General features: G+C 47.4%; 2 protein-coding genes and 1 pseudogene across 5 annotated transcripts in view; all 3 read right to left on the bottom strand.

The window, feature by feature from the left end:
- The window catches only part of DSE (dermatan sulfate epimerase), a 67,731-nt gene extending 60,313 nt beyond the window's left edge, over nucleotides 1-7,418 (bottom strand). The window contains exon 1 of one of the 2 annotated variants that reach the window (XM_048844728.2): nucleotides 7,107-7,418. In XM_048844728.2, the coding sequence (XP_048700685.2) occupies nucleotides 7,107-7,116 (10 nt within the window). In that variant the 5' untranslated portion in view covers nucleotides 7,117-7,418. Of the gene's footprint in view, nucleotides 1-681; nucleotides 902-7,106 lie in introns of those variants that run through there. The other variant, XM_048844729.2, reaches the window with a different exon arrangement.
- LOC125634253 (transmembrane protein 250-like) lies at nucleotides 2,491-2,912 on the bottom strand (annotated as a pseudogene).
- A 3,442-nt stretch (nucleotides 7,419-10,860) lies between the features above and the next one.
- Nucleotides 10,861-14,268, bottom strand: part of NT5DC1 (5'-nucleotidase domain containing 1) — a 245,993-nt gene continuing 242,585 nt past the window's right edge. Inside the window, exons 14-15 of one of the 3 annotated variants that reach the window (XM_048844736.2) lie at nucleotides 13,313-13,542; nucleotides 11,880-11,967 (exon numbers count right to left, since the gene is read on the bottom strand). Coding sequence is in view for 1 of the 3 variants with exons in the window: in XM_075126651.1 (XP_074982752.1) it covers nucleotides 11,894-11,967 (74 nt within the window). In the remaining 2 variants the exon portion in view is untranslated. The other 2 variants (XM_075126651.1, XM_048844734.2) reach the window with 2 other exon arrangements.

Raw genomic sequence — 14,268 nt, 5'->3', positions numbered from 1 at the left:
GGATGTGTCAATCCCCCCTTACATTTCCTGGTACAGCGAGATCACTGACTGGGACTTGTCAGAAAGAAAACATGCCACAGGACCTCTAGCTACAGAGCCATTCGGGAAACGCAATTGCTGCCTGCATGGGGAGGAAGGGGCGGTGGGGGGGGCGGATTCAGCTCCAGGCTCGATGAGAACCAGAAGGATTCGGTCAGGCTCACCCCCACACGTGTCTCGGCAATACAGCCCATAACACGTCCCAAAGGAGCAGGGCTCAAGCACTTCGGGGAACTCTTCTCCCGATCCCCACAACAAGCCCCTCCCCGGACTCACGGCCCGACGCTCCGGAGCAGCAGCAGCGGCTGCGGCGGGGTTAGCGCGGCTCGAGAGTCCCCGCACTTCTCCCGGGACAAGGGAGCCGGTCTTCTTCAGCCCCCCGCCCCCGACGGCGCCCCTCCAGTCTGCGCCCCCCCCCCCCCGCATTAGCCTGGGGCGCAGTCGGGACGGTCCCGCTGCCCCCGCAGCTGCAGCGCGCATCATGCCGACGCTGCGAGGGGCACAGGGGGCAGGGCCCGGGAGACGAGCGGAGCCCCCGCCCGCAGCGGAGCCGGCCGCTTGGCTCCCCGAAAGTTTCCACTTCCAAGCCCAGGGGCGAGTTCCCGGACTGGGGAGAAGCGACCCCCCCCCTTCGCCCCTTACCTCGCCCCCGAGTCTCCTCAGCTCGGCCCCGGCGCGGCGGCAGCGCCCGGCAGCCGCACGGGGAGCCGCTCCGGACGCCCCCAACTCATTGAGTCGGCCGGGCCATCCCCGCGGCGGGGCGGACGGAGGCGCCTGGAGCCGGGCGCGGAGCGGGGATGTGGAGGCGCCGCCGGGACACCCGAGCGCCGCCAGAGCAGAGGGAGGAAACCGCAACGTCACCGAATGCAGCTGGGGGAGGGGAGGGGAAGCGCCTGGGGAGCCCCCGAGCCCACCCCCTTCCCCCCGCCTGGGCCCGGACATCCTCCCTCCCGGCTGGAGAGCAGAGCACGACCCCACCCCTGCCGAGCCCTGCCGGGCGCTTCGCTCCCCGCGAGGTGCAGCACAAACAAGGCACATGCCGTGCCCAGGGCCAGCACGGGCTACAACGCCAGCTCCTTTGGATCTACCGGGCTCCTGCTGCTGCTGCTTGTACCCAATCCCCACACTACGCCGTCCACACAGAGAACAAGTCTAGCTGCTCCTACTGACCCCCCCCCCCCACCACATCCAGACGTCCCCCCAGGAATCCCCGGAGCCTAAGCCTTGCGAAATCCCATATGCAGCTCCCGTCTCTGTCTTGATTCAGGCAGTTTTTGGGCCTAGGCTTCCAGGCTCTAACTTCTAACACAAGTCTACACTCCTACTGCACCTAAAAATTCTGGACCCTGTTGCATTCTGATACATGAATGCCACAAAATCCCAGATCCAACACACAGCTCCTACTAGATCAAACCCTCATTCCCAAATTTAGCCCTCACTCCCCAATTCTATGGGACCAGCAGAAAATAAGTGTGGCCGCCCTTCCCCCTTACACCATAACATTCCAGAGTCTGATGGGTCCTGGAGCAGAAGCACCACAAAAACCTAGATTCAACTCCTGGATCACAGCAATTTGACTTATTGCAGCCAAAATGTGAGATGTCAACACTGTGTTATTCATATGGAATTTCTGATCACTTCAATTTGATCGATGACACCTAACAACATAGATGTTAAACTGCAAAGTTCAATCCATTCATATTGAATATCATCTCTCCAGTCACCATACTGTATGGGTGAAGTAGAATTTCTCATCCAAAACCAAGAACCACCTCCCTTAGCCAACAAAGAATCAAACCAAAAGCCCACTCAAACAGGGCATTTTTAAAACTCATATTCAGTGTTTGGACTACAAGTTATACATGTGTTCCCCAATGTATGACTGAAACTGTGCTATCTTAGTTGAATCAGACCTGCCTGGCATTGTGTGTATTGTGTACTATATGCTCATCATAAAATTGAGGATAAAATAAATACTTTGGAATTGTTGTCTTGCTTCTTTAGGCTGTGTTTGGTTGCAGATTCTCCAGTATTTCTCCACTCTGGAGGGCTGAACAAATTTTATCACTCTCAGGCTCTTCTACTGGGATCAAGATCACATCATTTACTGTGCATGTGAAAAGACTGTGTCCTGACCACATTCTGGTAGGGTAACTGAATAAATAAATTCTGTTTACCTACATTTTCCCAGAGGATATTCTTCCAGAGAAATCTACTCTGTGATGTTGCTTGAGGAAGAATGATTGCTTAACTCCACCAAAGGTGGTTGCCTTTTAATAGTGGTTGAGTGACAGTGATCACTGCATACAATCTGTGAAGTATTTCTTAGGATTCTTGTTATAGAAATGAAAAAGCTGTAGTTTCTGAGGCTGATTTTAATCCGGTTGTTCATTTTGGGGGGGGGGGGGTAGAGTAAGAGTTGCCTCTTGAGCCCACAGGTGCTCACTTTATTTACATATCCACAAACACCATGAAACACCAGCCCAGCCCCCCCACTAGCAGCACGGTCAAGTGAATTCCACAGATGAGCAGTTCATTCATGAGGCTGAAGTCCACCCACCTTCGCCCCAACAAGAGGAGGAGAATGGAGAGTTTGGACTGGAAATGCAGAAAGATCTGGATGCCCAGGTACTGAAGGCAAAACAAGATAGAGAGACTGCCACCCAGAGGATGGAGGTAAACAGGCTGCAGCTGAAGTACAGCAGGAAACAAATGAATCCGTACATCCATCGGGATTTCAGGTAGATGTCGAAGTTGTTGTACTTGGTGTGCACCAAGCGAGTGGTCCTTACTGGGCCACAGGCTGAATGCAGACATGTTGTGTGGGGGCTGTGGAAAGAATGGACACAGCAGGGAATGGGGATTACAGGCATCAGGCACCCCACAGGTCACAGAGTCCCAGAGCAGGATTTGCAGTGCACATACCAAATATCAGCCATTAATATGGAAAAGATTCAGCAACCTATGAATGTAAACTTTCTGCTGAATTTCCAGGAAGGAACAGGCCATGCTGCCCATGGCCCTGGGCTGAGTGGCCTCCACTACTGCGGGGCAGGTGTCCCGGGTCGCACGGGGGGGGGGGGGGGGGGGGCTGAGGTCAAACACTGCTATGCACATGTGCAGGCCAGCAGCACAGTGGGCAGTCTGATTCGCTGCTGTATTGAAAAGATTAGCTAACTTCTGGAAACAAAAATTTGTTTAGGTCCTGCAGCTCTGTTGGATTTCACAACACTATTAGCACAATGAAGAGGTTGGATATTAGGGATTTTAGTTTGGATATTAGGAAAAACTTTTTCACTAGGAGGGTGGTGAAGCACTGGAATGCGTTACCTAGGTTTTTCACTAGGGAGGTGGTGGAATCTCCACATCATCCTCCCATGTCATTTTCTGTAGGCAGTGGCTGGCCCCTATAGTCCGGGTTCTGTCGCAATTGTGGTTCTGCTCCATAAGGGCCTTCATCTGGTTTGCCAGCTCCTGTAGCAGAGCTCAGTCCTGGGCAGCCTGATTCATCAACAGCCGATTAGTCTCCTGCTGCACCGGAGTCGCCTCCTGTTGGGCGGTTGCTTGGATTCGGGTAGCCTCCTGCTGGGCCGCAGTGGCTTGTATTAGAGCCTTGACCACGTCGTCCATCTTGGGGACGGGATGGTTTTGGCTAACCCTAGTTTAAGTCCCCAGTGTGGAAATCCCACCTCTAACACCACGTGTGGCAAATTGCTGGCACAATTATGATGGGTCCCGCACTTCCTCTTCTGGGAGGGAGGGTTCAGGGTGCAGTTTCCTGCCCCTGAACTAGGGTATCTACTGTCCCACTAGTAACCCAAAGAAGGATAATGGAAAGGGAGGGACCCGGGCCCACCCTCTACTCCAGGTTCCAGCCCAGAGGCCCTAGGGATAGTAGCAAACCACTTGAACTAATGCTTCCTTCCCCTGGGCTACTTCCCTCTCCTGCTCTTCAGCTTATGGGCTTCCTGCCCTCTCTCTGCACAAGCCTGGTTTTGCTTTACCAAGGGTCTTGGTCTTCTAGCCAGCCACGGCACTTCTCCAAACTCTCCTCTACTTCAACTCATCCAAACTGCACTCTGCTCCAACTCCTTTCCCTGGCTGATTGAAGCAGGGGGTTTTTAACAGGTGACTGGCTTCAGGTGCTCTAATTGGCTTCAGGTGCTTTTAATTAATCTATAGAAACCTTTCTTCCCTCTACAGGGAATAAGGCTTCTCCTCATCCTGGGACTTACATATCTCTCCTATATCACTCTCCTGCTGCCTTCTAGCCATGCTGTATCACAGTAGTAAACAGGGTCTTCGAGACAGCAGGGAGAGGAGATGGCAGGAGACAAAGCAAATTTACATTTCTGCAAACACAGATGAGAAGAAAGGACATGAAGCATCCTTCATCACCAGACTCCATATCACCTTTTTTGCTGTTTGAATAAACTTTGCTTTGAGGGTAACCCTCAAAAGAATTCACTTCAAAGGGTATCTGGAATATAAAGGAAAGGGGCAGAAAACCCTAAGATCTCTCTTTTTCACACACACACCTAAGAAGACAAAGGAACCCGCCATTTGGTCTTGGGGGAGGGGGACGGGGATCCTGACCTGAGAATTTGGTCAGCCTTGCTGTTGGGAAACTATAGTAAGGATTTTACCTTGAACCAATTCTAGCTCATTAAGTTTAGCTACTATAAAGCATTTTATTTCTTTTGTAACCATTTTCGACTTTAATGCCTTATATTTGAATTCAACTTAAAATCCTATCTTCTTTTGTTAATTAACTTGTTTTACTTTTAATCTAAACCAACCCAGTGCAGTGTTTAAACTGAACTCTTTGGGTAACTCCAGTTAAAGAAGCAAACTTTGAATATTGACCCTTTACAAGGCAATGGACCTTTAATCTCTGAACTGCCCAGGAGAAGGCTGGACAGTGCAGAACACACATTTTGGGGGAAATTCGGGACAGGGAGTGAATTGGGGTCACCCTGCAAGTAGTAACCAAGGTTGGTGGAAGTCAGACTGGTGAAGAATTACTGACAGGCTGCTGGGGTCAGAGTTGTTGGACCAGGGCTGCAGCTATACACAGACATTCCGAGTGGGACCTTCATACTGGCGGGCTGTTTGCCCAGGTTAGAAGCTACACTAGTAAAGCACTTTGAGGCACTCAAGGCTGCAGGGCAGGCAGTGACGCAACTGCTCTGGATTGCATCCCGGAATGTGACAGAGGGGCAGTTTGGTGAATGAGTAGCCAGAGAACCATTGCAGTATTCTGGGCTGCTGGATGGCTAGTGAGCTGCTGAAGTAGGAAAAAATTAGAGAAGCCTCTAGGGTTACTCTTCACTGGGAGCCAGTCTAGTCTCCAGCTATCTCCAGACTTGAAGAGATAAAAAGACAGCTCACAGCTGCTTTCCTACTTCCCTCAGCCAGGGGCTGCACCGCAGAGAACAGCTCAGAATCTGAGCCATGTCTCCTTTGACTCCCCTTTGCCAGCACTGGCCTCTTCTCTGAGATTTGACACATTCTCACCATGCTCAGTGCAGGTGTCCTCCTCGGCGTGGCTCCTGTCACCTCTGACAGACTTTCTGAATCTCTCTGCATCACCCATCTCCCCCTCTACTTTCAAATTTCATTGGAATATGTCATTATTTCTCTCCCCCTCCGGTTATGTTGTTCTAGTTTACATTTGGAAAGGTCCTATTGAAATTTAATACATTTTGAGATACCACTTCCATAAACGATATTGTAGAAAACAAAACTGTATTGAACAGTGGGTTCCAGCCGAGGGCCCTGTACTGCCCAGCTAGGTCAGACCCTTTACCCATATTGAAGTTTTCCTTGAGCCATTTCCTACCTTGTCTCTGGGTCTCCAAGTCTCTTCTCCGGTTACCCAAGGTCCCTCCAAAGCCTCCCTGCCTGGAGAGCTTTCCTTCATGCTGGCAGCTGCCTTTCCTGCTCTGATTCTCCTCTGCTGAGCCAGGGTCCTGAAAGAGCCTTGTTGATCCTTACAGACTCTTCCCTCCAGCTCTTTCCCCCACCTGGACCCCGTCAGCACTTAAACCTGGTTCTTTTTTCACAGGAAGGCCCTGATTCCTGAGAGATGGGGCTTGTTCTGTAATGAGGGTTGGCTTAGCCCCAGGCCCTCCTGCCCAAGGGCAAGTCACCCTGTTACACGTGTTATTGCTGCTGCCCATGCCATACAACTACCCAGGCCTTTTGATTCTTTCTACTATTTGTGTCTTCTTCCAAGTACCTTCCTCTGCCTGGAACCCCCTTCCTGATGTGAGTTGCGTGGGCTCCACTTTCAGCTTAAAGCACGTCTACCATGAGGCCTATGAACAATATTGAAAAATAAAATAGAAAGGTACAAAAGCCTCCAGATACTCACATTAAGTAACCAAAGCAACTGTATATCTTTATGCTGTAACCCTTGTACTTCCTCCTCCTTCCCTTTCATAGGTGTGATCATTCCTTATAATATCTTAACTCATATTGCTAAATCCTGTCAGGAAGGGACACTGGGCCAGAGCTTTTTTTGCAACCAAATTGTAGAGTGCAAATCAGAGGGAGGGAGGTAAAGCCGGCTTAAAGGTCACCTTTACACTGCCCTGATCCTGGTGCTAATGTGAATAGGCTATTCCCTCTGCATTGTGTTAGCACAACCTGAAGGCAATCAGAGGGAGGGAGGTAAAGCCAGCTTAAAGGTCACCTTTACACTGCCCTGATCCTGGTGCTAATGTGCATAGGCTATTCCCTCTGCATTGTGTTAGCACAACCTGAAGGCTGCTCTAATTTACAGCAAGCTATTCTAATCCTCAGCCTTATTAGGGGCATCTTGGTCAGACCCCCTTTCCCATGCTAGGTCAGTAGAAGGAGGATGAGTAATGTTTGAGTCTCTGTAGGAGCTTGAGGTGATCTTCCCAGGACTGGTTAAGGCCAGATCTCACTAGCAGTGTGACACAAAGCAGCCATCCCACATAAGAGGACCGAGCCCCTGGATTTTTATTACTCTGTAGATTGCAGGCACACCACTGGAGCTGTAAAAACGCATACATGAAAATAAATAAATAATCACTTACCTTTCTCCATCTTCTCTGTCTCACACACTCTTCAAACTCTTCTCCTAGCTTAGCCTCTTGTTGCCCTATTCCATAGTGGCTGTTAGCTGGAAGAGGAAACACTAGAAACCTTTCCCGTTGGTTCTTCTTTTTGTGTAAATTGAGCCACTTCTCGGCTTTGTTTCCCTCTTTTTCTTCCTGCTTGTTCTCTCAGATGGTTTAAGCTAAGGCCCGCAGATAGGTAGTAAGTCAGATGTAAAGATAAACTGCAGCAGATTTCGGCGTGAAGGAGGAAACTGCAACATCAGCAAGCTCAGTCACTGGAAAGTGAAAAAGCTGCTGAGTGAGGGCAGGGTGCCGTGGAGGCCCTCTTGTCCATACGTGGAGCAATGGTAAAGTGGGCACAGTAGCGCATCATGCCCTCAGCACAGCCGTTTGACACAAACCCCTGAAAAGGCTTCAAGCTACAGGAAGAGTGCGGGTGAATCAGCTAATCTGCATCCTGCCAGTTTCTCAAAGTTCTGTCAAGGCATGGTTAAGCCCAGGGGCGGCAGGTTTGTATAATTTTTGGTGGTGCCCAGAACGGGTCCAAGTTCCCCGCCCCCGCGATCTGCCTAAGGCTCTGGGAGGGAGTTTGGGTGCAGGACGGGGTTTGCGGTGCAGGGTCTGGGAGGAAGTTTGGGTGCAGGAGGGGTGTGGACTCTGGGCTGGAGTTTGGGTGCAGGGCATGGGGTTGGGGTGCAAGAGGGGGTGTGAAGTGCAGGCTCTGGGAGGGAGTTGGGGTGCAGGAGGGGTACAGGCTCTGGAAGGGAGCTTGGATGCTGGGTGCAGGCTCTGGGCTGGGACAGATGGTTGAGGTGCAGGAGGGGGTATGGGAGGGGGCTTGGGTGCTGGGTGTGGGCTCTGGGAGGTGGTTTGGGTGCTGGGTGCAAGCTCAGGGCTGGGACAGAGGGTTGGGGTGCAGGAAGGGGTGCGGGGCATCGGACTGGACCAGGGATGAGGAGTTTGGGGTTCAGCAGACAGGCTGCCCTGGAGCTGGGGCAGGGAGCCAGAGAGGAGGACTCCCCCCAGCCCTCTTACCTAAGCCCCCCAGGCTGCTGCTCAGGACATCCAGCCAGGATAAGCCCCCACATCCCCCTGGCCACAGAGTCAACTCAGAGATGCCTGCCAAGGAGGGGGGAGGTTGCCATGCCGCCACATCTTGCCCTCGGTGCCACTCCCTTGTAGCCAGCAGCAGCCAGGTAGGGAGCGCAGCACGGAGCTGCAGGGGACAGCCACCCACTGCCCAGAGAGGCAGGGAGGCTCGGGGGAGAGACCCGGCCCCGAGCCTTGGTGGAGCCGGGTCCCATGGGCCCTGAGTTTGCTGGAGCCCGGGCACCATGGGCCCATACAACTCGCCGCCTCTGGTCAAGCCATCTGAACACTTGCTAGTGACTTTTTCCTCCTGTGCTCAACACAGTCACTGTAAGTGGTCAGGTGCTGGTGCTGCTTTGATCCACAATGTGTGTCCTTCTCAAGAAAATATTGGTCATCAAGGTAATTTCTGTTCTTTTTGGTAATATAAAAGTGAGGACTTGTGGCACCTTAGAGACTAACCAATTTATCTGAGTATAAGTTTTTATGAGCTACAGCTCACTTCATTGGATGCATTCAGTGGAAAAAAACGATGAAGTGAGCTGTAGCTCATGAAAGCTTATACTCAGATAAATTTGTTAGTCTCTAAGGTGCCACAAGTCCTCCTTTTCTTTTTGCAAATACAGACTAACATGGCTGCCACTCTGAAACCTTTTATATTATCGTGGACCACGCCTACATTTAGCCTTAATCTGCTCCTTGTTTCCCTGTATGACAGCTGTTGCAGCACTTAACTCTCTTGTGCCTGCTCTCCTGTTTCTTTCTCCCTCCTTCTCTTGGGATTGGTCTGTACTTGAAACCGTAAAGTGCACCGTTTCTGCTTACAAGCATTACTCTAGGGTTTCCCCCTAGCTTCACAGGGAGAACATTTCCTGCTACAGCACAGAACTGATCTGTGTATGGCTTCCCACACTAGCACAACTTGATCATACCTTATTTTTTAAACTATGCCCTCAACTTTCTCTCCCCCCACCCAAACTATGATGTCTTTCACTGGGTACACTATCTTCCACCGGGAAGTGGAAACCGCACTCACACTCAGGCAAACTTTACAAGCTAACATTAATCAGTGCTCCCATTTAGCCATCACTTTCTCTTGCCCTGAATTTCCAAGATGTTTACAAAGTGAAAGCCTCACTGCAACATCTTGAAAATTCAGATGTTCACATACCCTCCTTTTCACAGAACATGACAGTGGAATCCACCTACCTTCTGGATGTATTTGACATGATGGACGTTGACTGTTCAGCTACAGAACTGCTGATGCTTCATGCAAATATCTGAAAGATGCCCACTTAGGAAATAATACATGCTCTATACTTCCTGTATTTCTCTCTATTTATTTATATTATAGGGAATATGTGAATGAAAAGAGGCTGTGTTCTGGCAAATGTGTTTGGTCTTGCTGTTTACTCTGTATCTGAAGTCATAATCTTCTCATAGTGATATCATGACTATTTAGTATTGATAAGGTGGTAGGTGTGATGCTGTCTGATGGAATATGACCATTTATATAGTTGATATTACCACTATTATGCAATTGCAACAAATCTTGTACAAAGCATATTATGTAAGGAGTCAATGGTAAAGTTACAGTATATCAAATATGAGTAACCTGGTTAAATCCGTGGATAGTGTCTGTATCTCAAGTACTGGATATTGGCCTGGGACTTGTATCTTAGACATGTGTTCTCTGTTCTCTGAAAGCGGCATGGCTGGGTGGCCACCCAGGAGATATTCAAGTGCCGCCCAGTTGATGAGCAGAGGGTGCACATCCGGCAGCGTGTGTTCATGTGCCCCTTGTGTTAGTTGTATGAGGTGAATTGAAAAATACTATTTCTTTTGTTTATCATTTTTACAGTGGATATATTTGTAATAAAAAATAATAATAGAAAGTGAGCACTGTGCACTTTGTATTCTGTGTTGTAATTGAAAGCAATATTGAAAATGTAGAAAAATATCCAAAAATATTTAATAAATTTCAATTGGTAGTCTATTGGTATAAGTGCGATTAATCGCGATTAATTTTTTTAATCACAATTATTTTTTTAGTTAATAGTTTGAGTTAACTGCAATTAATCGACAGCCTGAATAATTTTATTTCTCTTACACTTAAGTTTAATTCTTTGAGTAGTGAGTTCTAAAATGCCTAACCTGTCCTGGCTGGAGTAATTAGCCCTATGGTAACTTTTAAAAAATATACATTATATCTAGGTTTTTGGTTTCTACTAGTGGTGCACAGCCACACATACCTCGGTGCACATAACAAAATTTATTCTTCACATAGATGAAAAAAATTAAAGGGAACATTTCATGTGTTGTATTCCTGGGTGACACCCACCAGATAGATTTACATCAAGGACAGAAAACTATGTGTTGATGGCCAATTAAGGACACCACTCTAACTATGGGCCATAGAAGAAACTCATCCAAGCCAATAAGCCTTCCGGTGGACGCCTCAGCAAGAATATGGGCAATAGTTGCCCCTATGACTCATCAAACCATGTAAGGACCTGTGATATGTTCATGTGACCCTGGAGTCCATCTTGGGCCAGTAACTTTCCACAAACAGAGGTTGTGAATGTCATTTGAGACAGTAAAATTCCATGCACGTGGCAAACAATATAAAAGAACCCCCGAGATAGGTCCATTTTGTCTTTATTTCTCAGGACTGGATTTCTAACAAGGAAGCTTTGAACAAGGACTGATGATCCCCAATATGCTTGGGTAAGTTACACAGAGACTTTTGCAAGCAAGCAGTTTATTCCATCACTTCTATGATTCTGATCTACGAACACTGCAAAATCACTTGTATGTATATGATCTATTAACCATTTATAATGCTGCGTCTTTTCTTTTATCATTAAACCTTTAGTTTTTAGTTACTAAAGGATTGGCATCAATATGATTATTGGGTAAGATCTGAGTTATATATTGACCTGGCTAAGTGGCTGATCTCTTGGGATCGGAAGGACCCTATATCTGATTAAATTGGTTTTCAGCAACCATTTATCATATAGTCCAGTTTCTGGGTGGTGAGCCAAGGGCTGGAATGCCGAAGGAGACTGCATTTTTGACTTATTTTTAACCAGTGCGGTGAGACAGAAGTTCACTTTTGTTCCTGGCTTAGTATAATCTAATGATAGAATAACCTATTTCTCAGCAGTTTGTTCTGAATTTGGCACTCTCACTGTGCCTCATTGAGGCGTGGTGACAGTAGGGTCCACAGTGTGCTAGGTACTTTCCATATACAGAGGAAGACCCTTCCCCAAAAGCATGTGGTCTGTAAAAGGCAGAACAAAAGCTTGGGGAAAAGAGGCAAAACACACCCTCAAAGTGAGCAGGATTATGATAGGCATACATTGTCTTAATTATTTAAACCAAAATATATAAAAGCCATCCCCCTGCCCACCAGTGTTATCTGTTGTTGGCCCTCAATCCTCAGTCACTTTTAAATGGTTGCCCACTTGCTAAGCCATGCTTCCATTCCATTTTCCAGCAGTGAGCAGGGCACACGCACAATGACACAGGAGGCTGCTCTGTAGATGGTGAAGGTATGATCTTTCCCAATGCTGCTGCAGTCTCTGGGTTCTCAGGTGATGGGGGCCACTGCCCTATGTGGTTGCCCATGGTATGAGTGATCTGGGCCACATCAGCCTGGTTAGCTCCCTCCATCACTGCTGTAGCTGATCTGGCTGCTGCCCTGGAATCTGGCTGCCGTATTCTCGGTGTGATCTGCCCAATATAACTTAAAGAGGGTTTATCATCTCCGTATTCTGTGATAAAATGTCTCTGCCCACATAGCAAAAATGCCCATGCAGTTTTGAACTAGTGTTAATCTGATTTGCTGTTTGCTCTCACCTATGATGGCTCATTTTGAATGCTGTGCATGGTTCTGCATACTGGCTCAGGTTACGCTACAGTAAAGCAATAGTGGGTGGAAACTCCAGCTCTCAATTATAATTTTGAGGCACAGCAAGAGAAGAGTTAGAGGATACCGTCAGGACTGGTGCAGAGACTGGTACATGAACCACTCATTGTATTCATAATAGCTGATGAAAGGAAGCTTTTCTTAGATTTTTAAAAACACCTCTGAAAATTTTACTATAATTTTGTTAGGCATGAAGGGTGGAATATCCTGAATTGCACTAGTGATTTAGGAGAACATGTCCTATTGGAAGTCCATTCCTAAATCACATAGATGCTTTTGAAAATCTCATCCATAGAAGCTTTGGCATAGGCACCTAATTTTTTTCCTCTCTGGCGAGGATAAACTATTTCATGATTGGTTACTTTGTACTTTAACTTATTAGGAGAAAAAGTCAATGTCACTGTTCTGTATAGAGATGAATATCAGTGCTAACCTCCAAAATAAGTAACTTTCTGACTGCCTGATAGAATCTGGTCTGGTCAGATCAGCTGAGAATTGTATACAACGTTTATAATTTGTATCTCCATTTGTGCCATTGCCATTTTGTGTGTTCCACCCTCTAATTTGGACAAGTGGACCAAAACCATAGCATCGTTTTGAAGTGGCTTTTATCCCCACAACAAGTATTTTAAACTGTGTCACAACAGCATTAGAGAAAACCATGTATGAACTTTGCGAGGGTGAGCAGGAAGCAGGTGGGATCTCCCGGGTAGTTCTGATTAAAATAGCTTTGTTATAGTGCTGATACAGCTTCAGATGTTAGCCTCTATGTGAACAATAACATCTGGTCAACTCTGAAATCTTTGTGGCTTGCGGTTCTTGTCAAAGAAATGCCATGGGTACCCACCATATCCTCAACAGATTTCCCTCAGACCTCTGCCATAAACTCATGCAAATGATCAGGCATGCTGGCAGTATTGCTTGCTTTAATACCTGGAGCTATGCATGGAGGATTCCTCAGCCTGTGCTATAAAGAAGCAATTAAACTGTACAATGGCAAGTTTTATAATGGCAATACCAGAGTCTGTCTAACTTCCTGGATTTCAACTTATTTTTCATGATCCTGTTTTTAATCACTATTCCTATTTATTTAGACTGTTTATGCTAAATGAAAATAAAAGCAATATTTGCTTCCTGCATTAGAGGGACATAAAATACAAACCTCTGTGTTTACATGGATTTTTCCTGTGGTTCACTGAAGTCTCAGATCTGCCTTCAGATGTTCCACTTACTCAGAAAAGCAGTTTATTACAGGCATCTGGATGGCTCCAGGGATTGGTAACAGAATGTAGAGCCTCTGACCCTTACGTGTGCAGGTCAGATCCAGCTCAGGTTGGCAGAGAGTGGTCCTCCTGAAGTTCTCACACCAAACACACCAAAATAACTGGCAGTCTACACAGAGAGAGGGTAAGGACTGGATGGGCCTTAATAACACGTAGTGTACTTCCCTTCCTAGAAGTTATCCCCCTAGGTTAGATGTGAGGCACATTGGCACGGTGCACAGAGAAGCCCGCACAGCTGCAGCTTGTCTGTAGCTGTTCTGCAGGAAAGAGAAGGCCTCAATGTCCGTGACTATCACTCTCACATCCTTCCGGCACCCCTAAACATTTTTCACAATTTGCCTGGGTTGCTTACCTGTGGGTGACAGTTCAAGATAACAATTTTGCAGATTCATTCCAACTTCCACCTTGAGTTTTTTCTCCAATCTCTTTTCTGAGCGCTGAAAAGGGGGTGGAGAAAGGTGGGGGCCAGCTAGCTGTAGACATCCTGATCTATTCTCCTTTCAGTTCTTAATGCCAATGGAGTTAAAATGAAATACAAGCTTCCCCCAAATATGTGTATAATAAGTAGATTATCCTGGTTGAAAAAATAAGGCATTTAATCTGCCAAGTGAGCAAAGCTATTTTAATATTAACACCATACTGTTCCTTCTGTAGGACTGAGTAGTAGCTGGCTGCCTTGAGCCACTGCTTTTACGCAAACTTCGCCAACATATGCAATTTCCAAAGCACTGCACTTTGGAGTACTTCTGTAAATAAGGATTCCTTGCCTAGGGAAACAGCATCTTCATGTCAAAGCAATAGCTGCTATGTTGTATTTTGTAGTCTATTTCCTTTT

Source organism: Caretta caretta, chromosome 3, assembly GCF_965140235.1.
Source record: "Caretta caretta isolate rCarCar2 chromosome 3, rCarCar1.hap1, whole genome shotgun sequence".
Taxonomy (NCBI): Eukaryota; Metazoa; Chordata; order Testudines; family Cheloniidae; genus Caretta; species Caretta caretta.
This window is presented reverse-complemented; position numbering and strand designations above follow the sequence as displayed.